This window comes from Chelmon rostratus, chromosome 9 (assembly GCF_017976325.1).
Source record: "Chelmon rostratus isolate fCheRos1 chromosome 9, fCheRos1.pri, whole genome shotgun sequence".
In the NCBI taxonomy this organism is placed as follows: domain Eukaryota; kingdom Metazoa; phylum Chordata; class Actinopteri; order Chaetodontiformes; family Chaetodontidae; genus Chelmon; species Chelmon rostratus.
In genome coordinates, this window is record NC_055666.1 from 22,600,305 (window position 1) to 22,624,688 (window position 24,384).

The 24,384-nt window shown below is 39.5% G+C and overlaps 3 protein-coding genes across 5 annotated transcripts; 1 reads left to right on the plus strand and 2 right to left on the minus strand.

Annotated features, from left to right (window-relative positions):
• Window positions 1–4,360: 4,360 nt before the first annotated feature.
• Window positions 4,361–8,159, minus strand: spata4 (spermatogenesis associated 4). Its single transcript, XM_041944662.1, has 7 exons — window positions 8,059–8,159; window positions 7,130–7,259; window positions 6,720–6,838; window positions 5,520–5,740; window positions 5,132–5,246; window positions 4,670–4,702; window positions 4,361–4,394 (listed from the first exon to the last, which is right to left on the minus strand). The coding sequence occupies exons 1-7, from the start codon at window positions 8,157–8,159 to the stop codon at window positions 4,361–4,363; spliced, it is 753 nt and encodes a 250-aa protein (XP_041800596.1).
• A 774-nt stretch (window positions 8,160–8,933) lies between these two features.
• Window positions 8,934–14,889, minus strand: asb5a (ankyrin repeat and SOCS box containing 5a). Of its 2 annotated transcripts, none has more exons than XM_041944292.1 (7): window positions 14,485–14,889; window positions 12,674–12,753; window positions 11,516–11,623; window positions 11,128–11,278; window positions 10,540–10,674; window positions 9,591–9,782; window positions 8,934–9,477 (listed from the first exon to the last, which is right to left on the minus strand). In XM_041944292.1, the coding sequence occupies exons 1-7, from the start codon at window positions 14,687–14,689 to the stop codon at window positions 9,350–9,352; spliced, it is 999 nt and encodes a 332-aa protein (XP_041800226.1). In that variant the 5' UTR covers window positions 14,690–14,889; the 3' UTR covers window positions 8,934–9,349. The 2 variants fall into 2 exon arrangements, with proteins under 2 accessions (XP_041800226.1, XP_041800227.1); XM_041944293.1 differs by having other exon boundaries at window positions 13,475–14,582.
• Window positions 14,890–15,458: 569 nt separating this feature from the next.
• ctso (cathepsin O) lies at window positions 15,459–23,407 on the plus strand. 2 transcript variants are annotated; one of them, XM_041944189.1, is made up of 8 exons: window positions 15,459–15,760; window positions 17,134–17,239; window positions 17,497–17,621; window positions 19,989–20,156; window positions 20,538–20,659; window positions 22,009–22,199; window positions 23,034–23,126; window positions 23,241–23,407. In XM_041944189.1, exons 1-8 carry the CDS (start codon window positions 15,557–15,559, stop codon window positions 23,273–23,275), a joined length of 1,044 nt encoding a protein of 347 aa, XP_041800123.1. In that variant the 5' UTR covers window positions 15,459–15,556; the 3' UTR covers window positions 23,276–23,407. The 2 variants fall into 2 exon arrangements, with proteins under 2 accessions (XP_041800123.1, XP_041800125.1); XM_041944191.1 differs by having other exon boundaries at window positions 22,009–22,172; window positions 23,241–23,404.
• Window positions 23,408–24,384: the final 977 nt, after the last annotated feature.

Genomic DNA, 24,384 nt, shown 5'->3' on the forward strand with positions numbered 1-24,384 from the left:
TTGCTCAGTCTCCTTTAGGGAGAGCGGTGCAGCTGTCTAGCATGTAAAGGGTATTGTGGTCATTCAGAGGTATTTAAGCCACTTTCCTTCTGCTTAGCAACCTGATAAAATCAGCAATGTTTTGGGCTTACGGACACGGTTGTTTATGTTTACCTTTGCAGTTGATATTAATTATGAAATAGAAATGTAGTTGGAAGCCCACTGTTCTCCTTCAATTTTTTATTGAACTTTTCTGACCTAAATTCTTATTTCACCCAAAACATTAAATCTTTCATTTTGAGCATTTCTTTGTAATGCATATGACTTTAAAAACTGTAACTGGCAGTAATGAAATAAAGTCTCTCATTGAAGGCTGAATTCTGTTCAGCGCTATTGTTTGCATGTGACATAAAAAAATACTCATTTGCACCTAATTAGCTCAGTCTCCTGGGATAGTGACTAATGAGTCCGAACTCAATTGAAAATATGTTAAATGTATAAAAGCAGTTCATAAGTGGATGCTGAATAAATACATGTAGCACGATAAATATTAAAATCTGACCTGCATGTGACTTTTCACACCTTTGTGTGCATGCCTGCGCAGACACACAAAGTGCCCCACCCTTGGCCTGGATAACATGGCCACACACTAGCTTACCATGGCTTTGTTAATAGGGGTGGGAGATTTGCTGTGGGGGAATGGGGGAGGGCTTTTTTTCTCGGGGAATCCTTCGCTGACAAAGACTCACAATCCCCCCACCCCCCCGCCCGTCGTGTTCCTGTCTGTGCTTCCAACGAGGCGTTGACCCCCCCCCCCCGTCTTCGCCACTAGAGCTTCCTTCGCACTGTGGGTATCGTGATGCAGATAGGAAAAATCGGCAGATGGTGAAACACTTTCTTAGGGCATTTTAGGCGTCCTCGGTTTCATCTCTGATTTTCATCACAAATGCTGTGATTTGTACATGAACGTGTTTGTGTTCATCAATCAATTGGCTTGCTTGTTTTTTGTATGCGTGCATGTGCAGGTTGAAATCCTGTAGTCGCTGCCTGTGCTCATGACCAACAGAAGGAGCAAAAGAAGCTCACAGTAAGCTTATTAATGTCTCCTGGTCGCTCTCCAGTATGGGCTTGCTAGTTGCCATAGCAACCCGGCCCTAGATATTGTTCTGGAGGAGAGGCGTGTAGAGGTAGAATAAATATAAACAGCACCCTGTAACCATGGCGAGTGTTTTTTATGTAAATCAGCCCACCTCACTGATCATTAGTAGTGTTTACAGTATGATTTATTGTGCATTATAAATCAATCTGTCAGGACTCTGGCTTTTCTGTCGTGCACAGCACATTTATTATTTTTGCATTTGTATGATATCACTTCCTGCTGACCCTGTTTGTACCTTGCAATCTGGATCTTTCAGCAAAAACCAATGCATGCAAATGTGAGGCTCATCGCTTAAAAAAAAATCCAAATTCCGATGGTCGTCACCCAGCACCTGCAGAAATCAACAGGCGGCCGTGCTCGTCGTCTTAAGTGCTGATGTGTGTTCACGCCCAGTCAAGCTGAGGGAAATCAAAAGACACTGAAAGATTAAGGAGGTCAGGTTTTACAGCTCCACTGAGGCAGGCAGGGAAAGAGGCTTTACCAGCCATCGACTCCTGTGGAAAGAGGATGGGCTGCTTTCAAAGAGATCCTAAGATATATTATAGGCTGGTCAAGTGTCAGATATCCACAGTTTCTCTCATGAAATGGCTGATAGATTGATTTTTGAAAAAGGGCAATGTTTCAGCGTTTTGTTTACAGTTTAGCATGAGCTGTTGTAATTGTTTGATTCTGACCCAAATGCTGCTCTCCCCCACGACAGTTCAAGAGTCAAACTGTAGAGTATCGCTATGGTCATCTGTAGCTAATGGTCTGTTGAGGCTGTGGAGATCATATCATTACAGCACTGTCCTATCTCTCTATTGAAAGCCCAAGCTCTTAGACCACATGAGAAGCCAGGCAGTCAGCCAGAAACACTTATCATCCTGTCATCCGTTTTTCACTAGCTTCACAGCTCAATTGTACTGTACACTGAGCATCCACGAGTGCTTGGAGATTTTGGGCCAACAGAGTGATCTCAATCCGAGAGGCTTTGGCACCAGACAGTAACGAAACAATGCTCCCTACTAAGTATGCAAAAATAAACACGCAAAGGAGAAGACAGTATCATTTGTTCTGCCATGATCTTTATGTTGATCAGCCACTGATTACCATGGATGTACACTTGTGTTTTTTTCAGAAATTCAGTGCAGATTGACCTAAGATAGGCCTAAAAGGTCAATTTGGTGTATACAAAATTAATTATAGTTACGTATGTGTTAAATGTAGCACCAGCAGTAACCTTAAAGCAAACTGGTGACAGAATTAAATATCGCATCATAAGAGAAGTCTGCAATTGCTGATTGATGACAGTACTGGCCGAGTAAGAACCAAAAATCTAAATAAAAAAATAACTTAAAAATCTGCAGTTATTTAATAAATTGAATGGAGCTGGTCCGCGTGTGTGTTTATCCACATTTGGACATTTGTTTGCCTTTTGGGGGAACAAAACCATAAAACATCAATCTCAACCTGAGTTAACTTCATTGCCCTCAAAGATAAATGCACCTTGCATATGTTCAGTTCTAAGAAGCTGTTGTCGCAGCCCCGAACGAAATCATCAGCCACGAGCAGAATAAGTCTCCTGTAACTTGCTCACAGTGACTAAATAATTAAAGACACAAAAATGTTTTTGCCAGCATGGAAACTTCTGCAGGCATTGGCGTATAATATGTAGAGATAAGGTGATTCTGAGGTGAAGGGGAAGAACATATGTTGCCATTGATGCTGACACACTGGGATCCAACACCCATCCAACAAACCAGGGTCCATGTTGAAATTTGTCTGTCTCACTACAGCAAACAGAAATGACAGACAGAACTTTCATGATCCTTGGAATTTAAGTAGGGTAAGTATGAACAGCATGAGCAACTGGTCCTTTCTTCCAGTAGGCAAACCGCAGACGATCTAATACTAGTGGTAAAAAAGTAACTAAATACATTTACTCAAGTCCTGCACTTAAGCACAATTTTGGTACTTATGCTTTACTTGAGTATTTCCAGTTCATGCTACTTTATACTTCAACTCTGCTGCATTTCGGAGGATTCCATTCCAGCAAATAGTGATTTTTTTCCCCACCGAACTTTCATTTCAGTAAATCTTTAAACGGTCCAATATCAAATAACAGATTGGAGTATCAGAACTTTCTTTCCTTACCTTTCTTTCCTCTCCCATTAATCATCTCACGACCCATCAGATTAATCTGGTGTCCATGTTTATAAAACTGTGTATAAAGCTGTTCAAAGCAGCTCCACTTCCAGCAGTGACAACACTCACATGCTGCTTACACATTGAGGCTTCAACATTAATATTCTAATGATGATATAATATCAGCCAGAGGGCCCAAACCAGCACTTTTACTTTAATATTTGGACTATGTTTTGCTGTTACTATGTAATGTTCTTTTACTTAAGTAGGATTTTTCCTGCAGGACTTTTGCTCTAATGGAGTATGTTTATATTGCCGTATCAATACTTTTACTTCCACTGCCACTGTCTAATACACTCCTCTCATCATCTCCTTTTTCTACAAGTTTTTAAAATCCCTTCATAACCAGTGAGGTTACAGACACAGCTGCGCAATCATTATCAAGGTATGGGATGTATTTCGGCCCCCAGTCACAATTGTTTAGCTTCTTCTGCTGCTCTAGATGACACATGAAGACGTGTTGGCACATTTAATTCATGTTATCATGGCCACAGTTCTGCTGACATGTTCACAGAAAAACCGCAAAGCATCTTTAGCCGTTGGTCATCAGCACCTTTGAAAGTCAGGGCCAGTGAATCATCAGTCGATATTCTTAACTCCAGCCCTTATTAAGTGCTGAAATTTATTCAACCAAGGGCTAGAAAATTTGGAACATTAACGATTAAATGAGAAACCGGAATGATTATTTAGTCCTAGACTGATTCCAATTTAGGACTCAGTAATCAGGATTATTACCTAAGGAGCCTAACAGTGAATATAATGAGCTACAGCATAAATTTACTGCCGTTTTTCAGGTGGCTGATTATGACTTCTTAGAATGGAGATTGTGAAACAGGCTTAGCGGTAGTCAGGGATGGAAGATGCATATTCAGTAATGGGCTGAGGAAGAGCATCTGAGTACTGAGCACCATGAACAACACAAACAGATGAGCAGTAAGTCCAGCCATCTTTTTCAGCACATGCTGATTTATTCCCTGTTTTGTCAATGGTACACCTGGATTTTAGTCTCAAAGCATTGAGGAGAGCTCCACTCACGACTCAATGCTGCCACCTACTGGTACAAACATGCATAGCCCAGATATGACAGTGGATGCACTGTAACATTACATAAGCCCTAACCAACAGTTACGTCAGCTGTCTTTTTATACTCCAGTAAATTTTTGTGTGGAATGATAGTTAAAACATAGACTCGATAGATTAGATTTGAGTAATTGTGGAAAAACATCACTACATCAAGTGACACACACACACACTCACACATACACACACATACAATTCAATAAGAGAACACAAATCTCCATTCAGTTACTTCAATATTTAAGCAGGGAGCGTCTGACAGGCTGGTACTCCTTCATGTCCTTAAAGGAAACAGCAGCTCCACTTGACGAGGAGTGCAACTCTAAAATAGCAGAAATTGGAAAGTAGGTTGGTTAAATGCAGCTGCAATTACATTTAAATCAAGTATGTTTTGTACACAAGACTATTCAGTGAGGTAACTAATCATTTCCAGTACAAATTCATAGTGACAAATGACAATTTGTCATGGAACCACTAATACAGCCTTCAAATGGCATACTGCCCCTAGTAGTATTTTTTTATATGCCCCCCCTTGCCCCTCTTGCATAATGTAGAAATAAGCACTGAGTAATTAGTTATTCTTTAATAAAGAGAGCTTTGTTTTGTTTTGTTCTGAGACATTACTGTGTCGCAGTCTGCCAAAAACATTAGAATCTGCTACACCCAAATGATGCATTTTAGCACATTAACACAGTCAGTGCTCTCTGCTCATGCCTGTATAAGACTTGACACATACGTGATGCAGTGTCTCCAGATGAAGGCCTGTCAACACTCTCATCACTGCAGCTGGATGGCACAAGAGTTTTGGCTGCCAGGTGATCCAGATTAGGCTTCACTTTAAACCGTCCTGTCACCAAACCAGACATTGTCAGAATTTTGCCATATTCTGTCACATTCAGAGAAATACGACTGTAGAGCTACAGCTGCAAATCTTAAAATTCTTATATCTAAACTAATATTCTCAACTTAGTACTCCAATATGTGACTTTTGTTAACAGCTCCTCTGTCATTGTCATCAGTGTGACATTATCTGACCAAAGGGGGGAAAAAATAGAAAACTTTTAATAGCACCCTATATTTTCCCCCACAGAAAGCTCTATATTAGCCCTGGGTGACTCACCGGGGTTGAGAACCCTCTCTGCAGCCTTGCGCTCCAGGTGCCTGCAGAGGATGACCTCTGCCTTCCTCCGGTTTGTGCTGATGTCGGGCTCAGCCATGATCTCTGTTATCCTCAGGTTGTTCTTGATGGCCTTAGAGGCTGTGGAGCGGGCCAGTGTGGGCAGAAGCTCCTGGTACTCACGGTCAGTGAAGTCTGATGCTGGGCCCTGAACATCTCTGATGCTGAGAGGGGATGACTTCAAAGATTAGAATACCTCCACGACTCTATTTTTGTACTTTTGTAATTTTTACACTGTGCAAATGTGCGCTATACCAACTGACAAGCATCCTTTTCAGTTGGGTTTTCACAGTAGTTGCGTTCAGGTGCATTAAAAGCCAGTTAGTGGGGCGTTGATGAGTTTTGTGATTTCTCACATATTAAAATATCTTTGTGATCGAGCTATAGACATAGACATAGTTTTATGAGTAGTTACATCTAGTGTTCTAGTGTAATGTTCACTGGGACCAAAAACACAGAGATGCTGCTCGGTGCTATCATGTGCACTGACATTGTTCATTTTTGTTATTTATTTATGTAGATTAAGAAATTTTGTTTCCCTCAGAAAGGAGATGCTGCTATCTGCTGATAAATGCTGTTCAGTTAAAGAAAAGTTTATTTTTATATTTTAAGTTTTTGATTACGTGTCGACATTTACTTTGTTGACACGTTTTTTAAAATTTAAACTAAGTGCACTGCAGATAATATATATATCAGATACTGATAATAACATTAGTGTTAAACAAATGTTCATTTCAGTTCAGCACTGGTGTCTCATTTGTTACTCTTAAATTGTGTTTTATCAGATGAAAAAAACATATTGGCATTAGATGTCAGCCATCAGTCAACCTTCTCTATAAATATCAGCATCGACCATTGAAAAACTCATATCAGGTAACGACTACTTACATCTAATACATTCCTGAGCATCAGCTAAACAATTCAGCAACTGTCTATTCACAGTACCAATGTACCAATATCAAACTAAATTGTCAAAAAAATACAAAACAAAATCGAACAATTAGTCTTTCTAACCTCCAGATAATATGCTCTATACTGCAAACCTCTTATCTGTCTGTTTACAGAAAGAAAGCAGCTGATGAAGTTTTGAATCTTTGCCCCAAACTGTGTTCACTTCCTGCCCTGCTCCCAATCAACCCTTACCTCCTGTTAGTTAAAGCAGTGTAAACCTCCCGCACCAACAGCTCAGCGGCTCCTGGTTTACAGTGGATGGTTCCATCAACGACGTCCTTCATCAAGTGCAGATTCTGCTTCTGTAAAGACTGGAACAAACTTTTAGTAATTATCTGACTCGAATTATGAACTTCCTATTACAGATCCATAGATGGTGCGGTGTGCTGGTTTGTTGAGCGTTATCAAAACATGTGGGCTGGTTACCTAAAAGTGGAGCGTTTTAATTTGTTAATTCAGTAATCTACACCTGTGAAGGAAAAACTAATCAGTATTAAATGCAATACTGTGCCTTGAAAATGCATTTAAACTACAAGCAACTGAACAAAGCCATTTGTTCCCTGCTCATTATATTTTTTAGATTTTTTCCCCCCTCCTCTTACCCTCTCTATCTGGCTCCAGTTCCTCTGTTTGGCAGAAAGTGACATCCCTTTGTCATATGAATGCACTGGGAAGAGCTGGGGGTAATAACGAGAAAGTATCTCTGCCACAAGGTAACCATTGGAAAAATCTCTGCAAATAAACAGCAGGGAGAGCAGACTGAGTATATTTACTCCACTGTATCAGTGCAATCCACCCTGAGCAATTTATACTGTGTCTCTCTTCTGGGACCCTTGATTATTGTAGTCAGAATTTATCTACAGTATTTCATTTTAAGTCTGTGTTGTGTTTTGCTTCCTTCGTGTTTTATGGTGCTACAGGACTCTTGTGTGAGAGGTTTTTGATGTCACTGAGGCCCAGATTAAATAAAGTTTGCGTTATATGGCAAAGTCACACTGAACTTAGACTATGCAGCAACTGTTGACCTGTATGTTTTAAGACTACATTTCCTAAGATAGAGTTGTGAGTGATTTAACACGTGCTAACGTTAAGGACTAATTTGGATTTTTTTTTTTTAATTAACGGGCTGCTAGCTAGATGTGTAGCTAGGTTAAAAATGGTTTGAATTGGTTGAGTTTTGTTAGGACGTCTGGCTAGATAACCTTTATTTAAACTGCAAACGTCTGCTTCACATTATAATAGCCTATAGCAAGTGTTATCCACAGATACGTACGTGCAGCGTTATACATCAATGAGCGTTATCTAGGTAATTAACAGCTACAGTAACTAGCTAGTGTAGCTGCTCAATTAGCAGCTAGTCACTAGCTAGTTAATTAACTTAATCCCATTGAAAACAGTTAACGTTTTGTTTCCTGTTTATTCCGCTTTTTAAGTCTGAACAATGACCTGCATATCGTTTTTATCAGCGCTAACTGGGCAATGTGATCTGTAAGTTAGCTGACAAATATTTGTAGTCTATATTTTCTTTTACCTGCGCACATTCTTCGGATAAAACGACAAATCGAGGCTTTGCAGCCATTTCAGGACTTCTCTCGGCAGCCCAGTCTTTCTGGGAGTCTGTGCGTAAGTCATGCTGAGCCCGATGAACTTCACAAACCAATAATGTTTGCACTGTTCACTATAGAACAAGTCAATCAGTTTAATCAATGCTAAAACCTAGCTAATTAACTCCACCAGTCGCCATTTAAGTTGACTGTACTCGAGGCGCTGGACTCTCTGTTTGCATCTCCATGGTAACGGCGCGACACACTTGATTGACATGTGGCAGCACAGACAGCAGTGGACTGTCCCACAGAGGATGCAGCAGTACTACAGAATTTTAATGTGCTATTCCAGGAAATTAATTTTTACCTCTATACAACATTAAATAGAAAAAAAGACATTATAAAATGCGTTGTTTTATCATTACAGAAATATAATTGTTAAAACTCAGGTCAATATTAAACATTATCTCAGACTTCTACTTCATTCAAATGATTGCATATATGCCTTAGGAGGTTTTATTTAATTGCGGTATTAGCCATTGTTTCAGCAATAGAAACAAACACTTGCTGCTCCACCCACTCATATTTTCCATTTGGGATTTTCCATGTAGGTCAGCCTCCTCCAGTTGTCAGTACTCAGTAATCCAAGCTTTAACTTGTAACTATTTTTGTTTTCAACATTTTCAAAATAAAAATTCTCCCACTGCACCTCCAAGTCAGCCATCATTAATTACCAGCACAGCCTGGGTATGTACAAAGACAACATATTTTGGAAAGCTCAAGGTTTCAAAACAATTTAATCATCTAGTAGTTTGCATTACATTATATATCAAATGCAAAACTATGAATACTCATTCACATATTTTGTGCATTTATAACATTGTAACCTTAAGGAAATACTTGTGCAAGTGCATCCCTCTCTTTGGTAGTTAATGCAACTTTAAAGCATCCTCTAAATACAGCAAATGTGAATTGCAAATAATATTTTATTAATTCTATATTTCTAAACTGTAATGTATCCAGGGAAGGCCAGGCCTGCAAGCTGTTTTATAGCTTTACATTCATTTGGGTCCACAAACACATATGGGATGCAAACCAACTCAACAAAACATGGTACCATCAGCTACTCAGTGTCTACTCTTTGACTAATTGCTATTAATTTCTCTTCCCACGTCGACTGGTAAATAGTAAAAGTGGGAAGAGTTTTTCGAGCTGATGTGTGTCAAGGCCCTCTTTCTTTAAGTCTCATTCAGGCAGACAGTGTGGTGGGTGGGCCTGTCATTGGTACTGAAGGTAGTTCCTGAGTCTGTTGGGTAGAGGAAGGTGGGAAAGAAGATGGAGTCTGTCACGGCCAACGCAGTTCCTGATGCAGTGACGACACAGCTGGCTCAGCAGTCGTGGTGTAGCTTTAAAAGTTAGACAATGAGACATTATATGAGATGGTCATAACCCATAGATAACTTAAAAAAAATTAAACTTTTATGCTACAAGCTCAGATAAAAAGACAGTTTTCTTGTACCTTCGTAGAACAGTAGAAAGCCCTCTGTTAGACTGCTGGGTGGAGCCACGTCTACTGGCCTCTGAAACTCTGTGTTCCGGGCATTAATGTCTGCACCAAAGTCCAGCAGCAGCTTCACTACAGCTGTGCAGTCTTTTTCTGCAGCTGCATGTAAGGGTGACTCCAAGGATTTGCCTTTCTGCACATTTGCACCTGTAAGCAAGACAACTTAATTACCCTTTCAAGACACAGTCCAGTTGGAAAAACTTCATGTCAGATACTTCCAATTTTAAATATCATCAATGCGTGTTATTCATTATAATCCAGGACTTGTGACTATGTTTTCTTATTTACACATTTTTTATGTACCTACCCCCCTCAGCTGCCCTTGTCTACCTAACAGTTTCCCAGAAATGACTTTTAACAGCCCTAACAGAATGGATGTGACCTTGTTACTTTCAATCAGGAAAGCAATATGGCCGTACAAACAGCTTTCAAAATGCTGACGGCTCAAATTGAATTCCTTATATTTGTCCAGATTCTTACATATATGACTTCTAGACAGAGACTTTTAGCAGTTTTGACACCTACTTCTGGTGTTTGGTGTCGATGATTTACATAATTGACATGAAATAAAGCGGTTTCGTTGCTGCTGTGCTGTCATGTCATCTGCAATTAGGTACTTCATCAGGAATAATGAAAGTACGCAAACGTAAGGCCGAACACGTGGTGTGGAAGAACTGCTCACCTAAAATAATTTTATTACTCTGTTTTAATGAAGATTTTTTGTGTGTCAGGGTCTAAATGCTTTTTCAGCTGCCTTTTAAATCCACTTTGCCTTCATATGCGTGTTCATTTCCTTTTCCGTGCACGATAAATGTGCTTGTGTGTCTGTGTGTGCGTCTGTTCATACAGGACGTGTGCCTGTCTGTATGGAGATGTAAAGATCCGCACTGTGCTGCGAGCTGACCTTCCCTCAGGAGTTTCCTGGCACACTCCAGCTCTTGGCAGATGCAGGCTGTATAGAGCGCTGTGCCCAGGTGAGGAATGTCCATGTCCACATCTGCCCCCCAAGTCACCAGAGCCTCCACACAACCGTAATGACCTGGAAGTAATGGAGCATGAAGACAGTAATCAGTAAGTGACAATGTGAGATAATTCTCCAAGCTGTCTGCTCGGGTCACGTTGGGATTTATTTTTAAAAGTGTTTTTCACAGTGCAGGTTTGTTAGGAACATGTTTTATGGCACAGCGAAGGACACAAGCTCACAACTAGTCTAAGCTATAATTTGGTTTGGAATAATATATTGATTATATATTGTTTGATATATTGTTATTTGAAATAACAGATGCTGAGTGGTAATATCCAGATATTGAATATCTGCAGCATTTGTTAGTTGCAGAAATAAATTTCCTTGAACCTGAACTTACTTGTGACAACTAACTGCCACACAACACCGTTTAGATGTGCAATGCTTTAACAAAAAATCAATAGAAAGCCACCTGATATATTAGTTGATACATTTTGTCGTATGTGCTGAATATTTTGTCAGAATTGCCTTTGCTCGTAGCTTCATGTATCGGTGAGGGTTGGTACACGAGGCTCAGGGGTTTTGCTCCATTTTCCAGGAGAATTTCAGTGCATGCCACGCTGCCCACCGTGCAGGCGTTGAACAGAGGGGTGACTCCATCAATTGTGGAAGCATTGACCTGTAAACACATTTTTTAAATTGTTATTTTTAGGCCTTGTTTAACCATGCAAGTGGACTAATAGCAACATCCTTGGGGGAACAGTTGAAGGGGAACGACAACTTAATAGCTCTACAGTGGCTGTAAAAGAACAGCAGTGCATTGCTCATTTGTTACCCCAACCCAGATTTTCCCAGCCGCGGCGGTGACATTTGACCTGTGCGGCGTAGCAACATTAAAGGCCAATACGTGACTTACATTTGCTCCTGCATCAATGAGAGCTCTGGCACAAGCGACGTGGTCTCCGACACAGGCCTCATGAAGGGGTGTCACATGGTCTATGGTCAGAACATTCACACTGTGACCCTGGAAAGAGCCACAGACATTTAGATGCTATGAGGAACATTAAGCAATACATGACCTTTGTCAACCTCTATTGGTGAACACCAGGAATTTCAAGAACATCAACGAAGCTTATCTCCTTTTATATAAAAACCCCTTCCTCCTCAGCTATGGTTGTTAGTAACTGACAGACTCAACAGTGCAGTCCCACTTGAACAATAGAGATTAATAAGGTTGCTAATTAACATGCAGAACCAATAGGGGTCTGGTAAGGAGCTAATAAATCACCGTGGAAAATGCTGCAATGATATCACGTTGTGTCATTGTGTCTTGACTGAGTTAAGAACAAGGCATTGTTGGCTTTGTAGCTGAAATGGCTTCCTCTATTGTACCACACTCCTTAATCTGTGAGAAGATGAAAATGCAAGTGTGAGAGGGGATTGTGGCGTTTAATTGTCTCTGGCATTGATCACCAATTCTGATGCCCCCCTGCTGTGTTATCTAAGATGGTAAGTCACAGTCTTGCAAGCACACACATCTTTTAACCTGACATTCACTTAAAACAGATTTATTATTGTGGCCAGATATTGACTGTATACATTCTAAGTTGCTGACATGTTGCCAACCTTCTTGCTTGTAGCCTGCAACCTGTGCAACAGCAGAATCGCAAGCAACCAATATTAGCCAAGTGGAAGCTATGGCATCAGCAATTTTAGCAACAATATCATGGCCCTATTAAATATCAGCCTTTCATTGTTAGTCTAATCATACTTTGTGTGGTTATACAGTGTTATTCCCAGTAAAAAAAAGAGGTATTTTCAAAAACATATTGAAGCTTTGCAGCGTTGAGAACTAATGGAGGTGCAGATGGACAAATTAGATAAATACAGGTAATCCCAGATAATCCTCTTGACTCCTTACTTTCATCCAGACCTCTTTTTCATGAACTTCTAAACCAGGACTCAACAAAGGCACTGATATATACTGAATTTCCCAAGGGACAGTTACAACAGACCCCATGTGTACAGATGAGCAGATGCACATGACTCTGCCAGGGGACTGTGTTCTCTTCACCTGTAAAATGAGGGTCCTCAGAGCCAGGAGGCGGCCCTGACTCGCAGCATCGTGGAGGGGCGAGCGGTCCGCCCAGGATCCTGCAGCGACAATAAGAATTCAGTGCTTATTTGCATTTACAGTACGCTTAATATTATTAGGCTGATGCTTTTATCCAGAACCATTTACAATCACTGCAACAACAGAACAAGTCTCAAATCCAAAGTTACTAACAGCGTAAGAAGATAATATTCAAACCTCTAAAGGACAGTACACACATAAATATTCCATCTTCCCTGGAGTAATAATGACAAGTATGTGCAGAAATATTAAATGCATTTATTAACTTACAATAATCATAAGAAACTTGCAGATTCAGTTGTAAAGTACTTAATATTTTGCATTCAGTGAATATAATATAAAATACAAATTAAGCATTATGTGGAAACAGTTGTCATTTTATGTCTTTAGGAAATTATTTTATGTATGCTATATTTTTGTCTGATCAAAATCTTCATCAAGTCTTATAAGAGTATGTTAATCCAGATACGATCGTTAATGAAATCTTATCCACATACCGGATTTGATCAATTCTGCAACCTCTTGAGATGTTTTTCAGCCGTATTAAATTAAGACCTTTCGGGTCATGTTCTGCCCTTTTGCTCCCAAGAGTTAATGCATGGAGCATTAACATGTGACTAATGGTGCTCTAAAAGCCCTTATGCAATTAACTCAGCACATTCACACTCAATTCACATCGCAAGTTATTATCTCGAGCAACTGGCTGTGGCCGTTTGACGTAATTCACGAAGCAGTGCACACCTGAGTCAATGTCCAGAATAACAGCGGATGCATTCCACACGTCCTCATTCCCATCTTCATCCGTTTTAATCATAATTTATAGATAATAATCGACCTAGTGTTTCCTGTGAAATTCATGCTCTCTTATTCATGCAGCCTATTTTCCTTGACTGACATTAATTTGAAATATGGATATAAAATTCCCAGTTACAGACATCAAACAGATTTCTTAGAACAAGGAAGACCATATCTACAGGACTGTGACGAATACCCTAAGCTTGGCTAATTAGTATTCCATGAAGTGGGTCCACTTTAAATTAAACATCCCCTTGAATGATAGATACAGATTATGTTGTCGCCGTGTCTCTGTTCAGCCAGAATGTGCCTTCGGACCGCTTGTCCCTGAGAATGTGGAGTGTTGTTTTGGTTGCTGTCTGAGTGTGAAAGGGTGCACTGCATAGCTGGGAATGGAAACTAGGGCAGGATGGGGGTGAGGGAGGGAGGAGGGGGGAGGATATCATGACTGTGTTCTATTTATACATTAGAGAAAAAGAGCTGCCAGCCCACAATGTCTTCATTTAATATTGAATGTACAATTCAGGATTTATAAGTGGGTATTAAGCCAATGAAAGAAAAGTAGATCATTTACATCTACAGTATGTATTAATGTGAATGCATTAAATGGCTCTTATACTCACTGGATTAGCAATGCAGTATTTATAGCTCATTTGTAAACACGGAAATTGTGAGTGTGTGCGTGCTTCTGTGTAAGCGGGGAGTACTGCAACTCGATTTTAACGCAAACAGTATTAATATTTTCTACCTATGACCTGACATGCCTGAGGTCAAACATATTGCTTGGTGTATGGTGTAAACACAGTTGTGTTGTTGTTGCATTTTAAATAAAGTTTGCCTTTAACACACAAATATATATATATGTATATATGTTTGAAACGATGCAGCATGTGGAACAAAGAAATCATCTGGAGAAAACACAGCTCTTTAAGGTGTGTGTTTGTTAGAGTACTCACTGTGTTGCTGACCATAATCATAGAACTCTGCTGATATCCTGGCAGCCTCTTTACGGTTCCCACGGACAATGTAGAAGTATGCCAGCAAGTTGAGAGAAATCTTAACAAAGAGCTTAAAGCAGAACAGTGCTAAGATGCTGAAGTAAACATTGGACAACTGGGCCGCAAAGGGCTTGTTGGCGAATTCCCCTGTTGGGTCTGACATTTCGTCCGACACGTTACACAGGGGCTTTGGTTATGATGAAGGCAGGATCAGATGCCTCTCCAAAAAGCACAAGAGTAGCCTACTTTTTCTCCCAGTGTACTGACTGGTTGGCTGGTCCTGACAAAGTACAGGCTGGGAAAAAAATGCTCTGCAGCTGCTACTGTGCCTGAGAGCAACCACTGCAATGTTAGTGTACTCTGTGTGTGTGTGTGTGTGTGTGTGTGTGTGTGTGTGTGTGTGTGTGTGTTTGTGTGTGTGTGTTCAATAGTTATACAAACATAATCAAATATGCTTTTATATACATCATCCTATTTAAGTCTGGATAAATTAGATAAAAAAAAAATCAAAATATCAAAAACATGATAGTATTTAATTCTGGATAAATGAGATTCACAATATCTTAAACATGTTTTGCATACATTTGTAATCATGATAGTATTGTAGTAATTGTAATTCTGGATAAATTAAATTAAAAATGTTTTAAAAATCAACAAAAAACCAAGCATAAAATACAAATTCTGGATTGAAATTACCGTAATGTTAATAAAAACTGTGCAAAATATGCCTCTAGTCAGACATAAAAAGTCTTTAAATATGTTTTGCGTTCCTAAGGTACAAAAGTCATTGACAAATCAACATCTTTATTAAGTTAAAAGTTATTTATTTAGTTTTGAGTATTTCAGTTAAGTTATTTATGTATTTGTAATAACAGTAATCTCCTTAGTGCGTCCTTCTTTTACCTTGTTCCCAAGGAAGCGCCTCTCGATCGCTGCGCATGCGCTTTATCTCACCTTTTCCGCAAACATCAGTTTTGTGTTTACTTCCCTTTTTAATGACTTAGTGTTTTAACCGACATTTCTTCGTCAAATGAGGGTCGACCATTCGTATGTGGTTGTAATCGCGACCCTTTCCACGCTCGTTTCCCCCCGGTGTTGTCTAAATGTGCGCCGGGATGACACTCAGACCAAGTTGAACGGCTCCGCGGTTGATTTCGACTCGTTCAGAGAGCAGTTTCTCCGCATCTCTGAAGTCGGCAGAGAAGAATTTCGCTTGCGCCAGCTCCATTTTCAGGTGAGAGAGCCGGCGACATGAGTACAACCTGCCGACATACATCACTTTTTACAGTCTTCAACACACGGTAAAGACAAACGGCTGCCTAACGTCACGGCAGACGCCGCCCACTCATGTCAATCAAGGACACGGAAACCTGACAGAAAATGTCAAGTGTCTACAAATTGTGTATTAAATGTAAATTAAAATAGATTTATATTAGTAAATACCGGCGAAGTAAAAGTAGTAGAAGTCTGCGTTTAAAGTACACGTTACACGTACAGTAGTATTATAAACAGATGTACCCGAAGAGAGAAAGTGACACATTTCCTGGCACTTATCACATGTAGCTTATGTGGCTAATGTAAGCTAATGTTAGCTAACTTTAAGTAAATCTTGCTGCATTGTTTGGTCAGTTCTCTGACTTTATCTCTCTGCTGTACTTGTGATACTTTGACACCAGGTTTTTAATATTTGCAGTTAACCCCACAGTTGTCAACATGTGGCCACTGTTAAGCTAAAGCTGGCACAGGTGTCTGAAAGCAAATGTTTGAGTGTAACAGCCCTTTCAGAGTGCTTAGCTAGTTTACTCAGTTGCCAGTTAATTAGGTAGAGCTATTTTCGACTAGAGCATCTTAATGCAACAGCCATGAAATACATCCTGCATTCATGAAAGTTAAAACGCTCAGTTTTTGATGAAACTGTTATTAAGAGTTTATCGTCATTTTGGAGGATGTCAGTTTGTGGTGCTGAAGAAGCCAAGTCTTCCCCAGGTTGGATGAAATATTACTTAAAGCGGGTTGAAACACAAAACTGGACATTCTGACCCTCATGAAGGTCTGATTTATTGTAGGATTGTTGTGTTAGACTGTATGTGTTTTAGCTTATAACTAATAAACTGGCAACTGATTGTATGCATTATTTTATAATTATCATTGAAGCATTATCTTAAGATGCATGTTAATGCAGTAGTAGTAGTAGCTGGTTAAGGTAGAGCTCATTTGAAGTATTTAATCAACTGTGTGGTGAATTAATATTCGACATGCATGGTATGCTTTGTTTATAAAATTTGAATGTGCAAACTAGTGGAGTAAAATATACAGTTTTTCCTTCTGAAATGTAATGAAGGGGGAGTCTTAATTGGCATAACATGGCAGTTCTCAAGAAAAACACTATTACAGTACTTGTAAATGTTCCTTCCCACCAGTGGTTAGTAATCAGATACGTCTGATATGTTTTTTTCATGGTTTTTCTTCATTATCTTCTCAGTATTTTATTAATTTTATCCAAGAAATTTAACTTAAACAACTCATTTTGATGATTTGAGTTGCCTTCATTTTGCTGTCTCTCCAGCTCACTTTGCCACGACTAATTTGTCATATGTTTTGTTGCAGAGTGCTACAAAGCGGCATGCGTACCTGAATTCATTCTCCACAGCACCACAGTCTGCCAAATACGGCATCAACCAGTTCTCTGACCTCTCACAGAAGGAATTCAGAGGTAGGCTGACGTTTTGTCACATTTTCTGTAAGTGTGAGTTCGGCACATGTACCATATCTGGACAGTTGCAGCTTTTTCACAACTTATGGTGCTTTATCAGTTCAAATATATTCATTTATTTTGTATCTGTCCAGTGGGATAGTTTTTAACTTGCTGAGCGTTTTACCCCCTGGATGACAGGGCTGAATATGCACAGTCATTGTTTACATGCGTCTTTGTATCCTGGACTGACTTTGAACTCCATCTATTATTCACAGATCTGTACCTGCGAGCAAGCGCTGACAGAGCTCCTCTCTTCCCTGGACTGAAGACACAGGGGCTCCCGGCCAAATTTGACTGGAGAGACAAAGCAGTGGTGGCACCGGTCCAGAACCAAGAAGCAGTAAGGTTTACACAGATACATGATAAATATACTGTATAGGTAGGAACATACTGTAGGTGCAGAAACACGGTTGGGTGAGGTTCAAGCAAACAATTTCTCATTTTTATCAAATCATTTAATCACAAATACAGCAGGGAAATGATGCCATAGCAAACAGATGGGTAATAGACAACCCAAATACGTATAGGGGTGCCCATAATACACACAAATCCTCAAATATTATTCAGTGAAAATGATGATATTGGTCCTTGACATGTGTTTTTAGTTCTTAGGAAATGTAACATTTATGATGTCCAGTGAGAAATATTTTCCACTTTTTCATAATTTCCCTTAGGCATGTTTTAACAGGTAGGTATACACACAGTGTGCTTTGAATGATAATAATAAACAACTGAAATGGTGTTTCCACAGAACAAGTTCAATCAACTGTCTAAAATCTATTGATCGAACGACTAACACAATTACATCTAATCCTTCTCCCCATTAAGAAATCCATGATATATGAATATGCAAATATTACGGAAATATTGGTTTCCAAACCTGTTATGTTACCACAAAATCATGATTGGACGTGCACGTCTCAAACGGTGAGCTTTCCCCTTGCAGCACATGAATTTAGAGTCAAACTTCGCACATGTTCATTCTGCACAGTGAGGGTCGAACATCCATGTGAATTAAAAGTTAGCAAACCCCTTTTTAACAGTCAAGGAAAAACAGGTTGAAATGATAAACTAATCCATTACATGTGACTTTTGCTAAGAGAGCACAGTGAACCTGGGGACCACAGACAGGGAGAAGGTTAGTGAGATGGAGCTGTTGCTTGTCCTCGCTGAAGGTTCACTTTCTGCTCCTTTTGTCCTTTATCTCTTTAGTCACTCAGTTTGCTGTCGAGGGTGATATTTTTACTGTAAAACTGTTGTCCTAAGGGAGAGACACAGCCCAGACAGGTTAAAGCCAACGCGATAACATAAATTTCACTCCCTTGAATTCAGGGAAGGCTTACCACTCCAGGGAGAGTCTGTACATGACCACACTCGCCTACCACTCTGCTCTGCTGCGTTTTTTCTGCCCAGATTTCTTTTTCTTTGGCTGTCTGTGGACCTGCCTGGGCCGAGTATCCGCCACAGATAGATAGATATAAAAGTAGATATAGATATATGGATAGATAGACTGAAAATACACAAAGACTCAAGCCACACACATCTCATAAGCTCTTCTTGATCCAGTTTTCCCTTATCTTGATTCCACTTTTATGACACAAGTGCATTTCATTGGTTTAAAGGAGAGAGCAGATGGTCCTAATCTGTTGTATACTTATCTCCAGTCCAAGCAATAGTGACTGATTTTGGTTTCAGTATTGATTTTGAGCCATGGAACCATATTCAGCAACAAAATATTGGATTTTTACACAGAGCGCTCAGGTGTTCATCACATTAACAGGAATTTGTGATGAGCAAGTGAACTGATCATAGTATGATGCTGTTTGGAGAATGAGATTGCCAGTGCACGTGTTATCCAGGGAAAAATGCACTCTCTTACATAATTAAATATTTTGCTGTTACTCAAAATGTCTTAGGAAAGAAATGTGATCTACTCACTTGGATATAAGTGCAATTCATGCTGTCAAAATCGTAATCCTTAGACTTTAAGCTTAAAGCATTAACTGAAGCAGAGATTCATATTTTCCTCATGAAACTGCTGTATGTGTCAAGAATTATTCTGTTGTGTTTGCTCTTGATCCTCAGCCTCACAATACATCTTTCTCGACTCATTTACCGTTTTCTTATCTCTTAGAAAACTTGAATTGAAAAAATAATTTCCTCAAGACACCGTATACCTGAGGTGTTTCTGTCAGTAGATGGCAGCAGAAAACAATTAGTCACAGTTCACTCAGACTGGACAGATCATCTCGTTTCATGAACAGTTACAACATCTGCCCTCGCTGTAGATTCCCCATCAAAAGGTCTGTTAAAATTTTGTGTTTGACTCCAAATTCCATGAAATCCAAAACGCTTGTGAATTGGAACAAATCTTTAAAGTCTAGTCAGCTAGACTAGATATAATTTCAAGCCCTATTTGAACTTAAATCTAAATTTTGCGTTGCTATTACTGATGGTGGTTTTTTTTTTGTTTTTTTTAATGAATTACAGCAATGGTTTAGACAGCAGAATGACAGAGAACATAAAACCAAGTCTTTTTATCTAGCTGAAATGTCTTTTAGCAAAATAAGCACAACAATTTCCCCTTCTTGGGATCATAAGATCGTGTATGGCTGTATTCAGGATTTTGGTTCCAATCCTGAAGGATTATTTTAAACTTCCCTTTGTAGTTGTGTTTTTCCTGATTACTGTCATTTCATCTTCGCAGTGTGGGAGCTGTTGGGCATTCAGCGTGGTCGGCGCAATGCAGTCCGTCCATGCGATTGGGGGCTCCCAGCTGGTGCAGCTCAGTGTGCAGCAGGTTCTGGACTGCTCCTTTCAAAATGAAGGCTGCAATGGAGGCTCCCCAGTCCGGGCTCTGAATTGGTTAAAGCAAGTATGTTCATATTTTTTACATAATTACAGATGCTTCCAGAATGATACAGTGAATACAAAGACAGAATATACCTTAACTTCTAATAAATACTTCATGCACAAGAGAAAGAGTGAATGTTTCTTATCTCCTACAGTGACAGTTTATTAAAGAGGTGACCTGTGTGAATATACATCCTTACTGTTTTATATTTCAGCCTCTTATCATAAGGTAAAATCATCATGTATTTTAATTAAGTAGACATTCAATGGCAGTGAGCAAAAAAAAAAAAGATTGTCTGTAGTCAAACATAAATTAGAAAACTGCCTGTGCCAAGATCTTACACAAACAAGATATTTTGTATGCAGGTAACACACTCACTGAGATGAACTGTTTTCCTTCTAGACCAGAGTGAAACTGGTGCCTCAGTCAGAGTATCCCTACAAGGCCGAGACAGGAATCTGCCATTTTTTCTCTCAGTCACACGGGGGTGTTTCTGTGAAGAACTTTACTGCACATGATTTCAGGTAAAAGACGCATTTTGCAAGTTACCTATGAGCATTAAACGCTGAAAATTAACAGCGCTATATTTATTGCCTGTATATATATATATAAAACGTGGAATTTTTATGTGTTTTTTTACAAAGTACCAAGGGCAGAGGGGAGGGGAGCTGGGTTGGCTCTGCCAGACCAGAATGTTTACTGTGTAAACAAAGACATGGATTGCTCAGTAGCACAGAGACCGGAATGACTGGCCCACAGTTACCTTGAGTTAAAGTGAATCGGATCTTCTTTATTTAATATTGAACAGGGTCCTGACTCACGCTCATGCATATGTAATGCTTGTTATTGTTGTATTGCTATCATAGCTCAGGGTCCTTTGTCAGAGTTGATGAAGTTTTGTTGGAGTAGAGCTAACAGAGATTTCAAGATTGTTACATTTACCAACCTAATATAAAACTTTGTCTCTCCTTTCCTCTATTGGTCCTTTCCTTACATGCTTCTTTTTGATGTAGCTTTTTATTTAAATTTGCCAATACGATGATATATGATATGATATGACTTTACTTTTTGAACTTGAAAATAAAACAAAGTAAATCTGCAATAATTTTCAAACCCAGTATATGTCAATGTCGTGTTACTACTAAAAGACCTCCTTATCTCAACAATCCATTTGTCCTGTGTGAAAACCTGCATTTTGACCTGCCCCCATAGTCGGAAAGGTCAGAGTGCGGGATCAGTGAGTACATCAAGCTGCTGGAATTGGGCAATTCTCCAGGGTGGAGAATCAGGGATCATGGGGATGTCTTAACCTTTGGGCTAAAAGGCTCATAAACCCCGTCTTTACTGATGCAACAAAAGAGAAACAACATCACTAAGTTACAAGCAAGTTATAAACAAGACAAGACCTCACCTCAGCCTGAATGGGGTGTAGAAAGGCTTTATTCAATATAGTTTTGGCGCAGACGTAGACTCCATGGGCCATATGTCATGAGCCTGGCAGAGGAGGGCGTCACAGCTAACCCCAGTGTGGAATCATCTGGTTGAAAGGACAACATGAGGTTGCAGAGGGCGCCTGCATATGTGCAGCAGAGAGAAGGAGGAAATTACAAATTTCATGTATGAGAAAGAAATGCAATAATAGGTAAGGAAATGCTGCACTGATTGGATGAATGTGACAAGCAGGAGAGTAGAGAGAGGCGAGATGCTGATGCAGAGAAAATTGGGCCAAAAATAGGCAAATGTGTTGAACTTAATAACCTCCACGCATGTTGTATGTCATTACATTTCACAACTTATCTGTTTTTTAAAGCACTGTAATCACAAGGCCAATCATTCTGCCTCAAGAGTACATGTTTCTGTTACTCCTCTTCAGTGGTCAAGAGGAGGCCATGATGGGTCAGCTGGTGAAGCATGGCCCCTTGGTTGCCATCGTGGATGCTGTAAGCTGGCAGGATTACCTGGGTGGAATCATCCAGCACCACTGCTCCAGCCAATGGTCTAACCATGCTGTCCTGGTTGTTGGATACAACACCACTGGTACATGCTGTCACTGCACTGGCACGAGTATGAATCGTAATTCAAGAAAGAAAGCGGAGATTTAATATTTTTCATGCACTGCCACTTTCCTTTTTAGGTCAAGACAGTTTCACAAACCTCAGGCCTGTGAAAGTAATTTAGAGCTGCACTAGGCAAAAATATGCAAAAAAGAAAGTCTGTATCGCAAATTATTGCTGCAGCAGCGTAGAGTGTCTCATCCCCCTAATGAAGTGCCAAAATAAGATAGAGGGGGAAAAAAAAATTAACAAGCATTTAAGCTAATTATTGAGCCCCCAAATTATTATTATTAGTAAGTGAAATATTTGTTCAGTGTTTCCAGTGAGAAGGAACATGTCTTTTTGTCATTTACTCATAATTGTAGTGACATGCCTGACTCAGTTTTATTAGAATATATCAGCACTCATGTTTAGAAAATCCTTCAAAGAAGTAGAACTGCATCGGAAAGATGTCATCGCTCCACGCCACCGGTGAAATATTTCTGCAAACTGAAGCTCTGTGGCAGGTTTATAACACAGTGTGAAAAAATGTTTCAAAGTTTGTGAAAGGTTGAATTTGAAGAAACAAGATGTTACTTTAACAGCGGTTGTACTGTCAAACTGCTATCACAGCTGCCTCACTGTTTATTCCTTGACACAATTCTCACACATCAGTCTTTCGTATTTATTAACATTGATTATTTCACTGTCGTGTATTTGTGGGTATTACACAAGGATTATGTAAGGGTAAAAAGTCTAGTGGTTACAGCTGCATTGCACGCACGCACACAGACACACACACCTACCTACCAAGTGCCCTTTTACCCTGCAAATAATTAAACCTTGAAATGAAATGCTGTTTTAGGGGATATTCCGTACTGGATTGTGCAGAACTCCTGGGGATCCACATGGGGGAACGAAGGTTATGTTTATATAAAAATTGGTGGTAACGTTTGTGGTAAGTATGATCTTTGCCTCTTGTGATATCTCCTTTTACTTTGCCGTCTGTGTGTTTCTGTGCCCGCCGTCCCCTCAGGGATTAAGACGACATCCCTCTTCTTTCCTCTTCCAGGTATTGCAGATTCTGTGGCAGCAGTTTTTCTCTGACAGGATCCCGTTCATTCTTGTCTCTGTCATTGAATGTGTTTGTGTGAGTGACTGTTCACTGCTGCCAAAGTTTAAATCTGTTTGTCTTCAAGTGTCACTTTAAATAGTGTTTTTTTTTTTATTATTATTATTGAAATGCCACCATGTAACATCACTCAACAAAATAAATCACTTTACAGTATATGCTGATGAATGCTGACTCATACCTGACAAATCAACACACACACAACTGCAATAAGAATAAATGCACTGTACAAAAAATGTATCTCATTAAATAGATATGGTAGATACATATTACAGGTGATACGGCTCATATTTATCTATACAGGGATCACATCAATCACTGCATAAATAAATAACAAAATTAATTTTACAGCTTAATATACAAACATTACTACACAACCACACTATTCACATTATGTACAAATTTTATGGCTCACATTTTCTATTTTCAGATATATGCTACGCAGATGGATCTATTTTAGGTGTTGACATTGATTGTTTATAGAGCTTTATTGTCATTTTACGTACTCCTTCCAGCATCTAAACCATGTCCCAATAATCCTTCAATGGCTCCCGCTGACACCTTCCCCATGCTGGCCTGAAATATAATGCCTCTGTGAGAACCCATCATCGCCAGCAGTTTGAGCACTGCTCTCACCGATCCATTTGCTTTCAGGTCAGTCACAGTGAATTTGCATAATTTTGTTGGAATACATCTAAGCAAGTCTTATCAAGGAGCCATCTGCTTTACTTTGTGACCAGTCAAGATTAGAGTGAAATAGTGTAATTTGGCCGTTTGATTTATTCAGGGTCAGACGCCGGTCACAGGTCTGTGTTGTGTGAACCTCAGTGCTGCAGCCTGATGTAACTAATGAGCTCATAATTCGCTCTTCTGTAACATAATTGGAGGATCTTTGCTTTGCTTTTAGTGTCACAATAAGATGAAAAAGATGTCTTCACCTTGCTTGACATTAACATTAATATAAACACATTTTGTTATTTTTCTGTGTTTACAGGTCACAATCTCAAAACTTCACAGAAAAGAAAATATCTTAAAAAGCTTAACCAGTAATACCATCATGGTATCAGACGTCTCTTACTAATAT

Excerpts from the sequence above, each read along its gene's own strand:
- spata4 (XM_041944662.1), bottom strand. The coding sequence starts at position 8,159 with ATGACTTACGCACAGACTCCCAGAAAGACTGGGCTGCCGAGAGAAGTC. Across the intron at positions 7,260-8,058 it reads TATCCGAAGAATGTGCGCAG|AGATTTTTCCAATGGTTACC; the intron begins GTAAAAGAAAAT and ends GTTTATTTGCAG. Across the intron at positions 5,247-5,519 it reads AGAGAGGGTTCTCAACCCCG|GACGGTTTAAAGTGAAGCCT; the intron begins GTGAGTCACCCA and ends GTTTGGTGACAG.
- ctso (XM_041944189.1), top strand. The coding sequence starts at position 15,557 with ATGAGGGTCGACCATTCGTATGTGGTTGTAATCGCGACCCTTTCCACG. Across the intron at positions 15,761-17,133 it reads TGCGCCAGCTCCATTTTCAG|AGTGCTACAAAGCGGCATGC; the intron begins GTGAGAGAGCCG and ends GTTTTGTTGCAG. Across the intron at positions 22,200-23,033 it reads CTGTCACTGCACTGGCACGA|GGGATATTCCGTACTGGATT; the intron begins GTATGAATCGTA and ends ATGCTGTTTTAG.
- asb5a (XM_041944292.1), bottom strand. The coding sequence starts at position 14,689 with ATGTCAGACCCAACAGGGGAATTCGCCAACAAGCCCTTTGCGGCCCAG. Across the intron at positions 11,279-11,515 it reads TCATTGATGCAGGAGCAAAT|GTCAATGCTTCCACAATTGA; the intron begins GTAAGTCACGTA and ends ATGTGTTTACAG. Across the intron at positions 9,783-10,539 it reads CAGGAAACTCCTGAGGGAAG|GTGCAAATGTGCAGAAAGGC; the intron begins GTCAGCTCGCAG and ends TCTTGCTTACAG.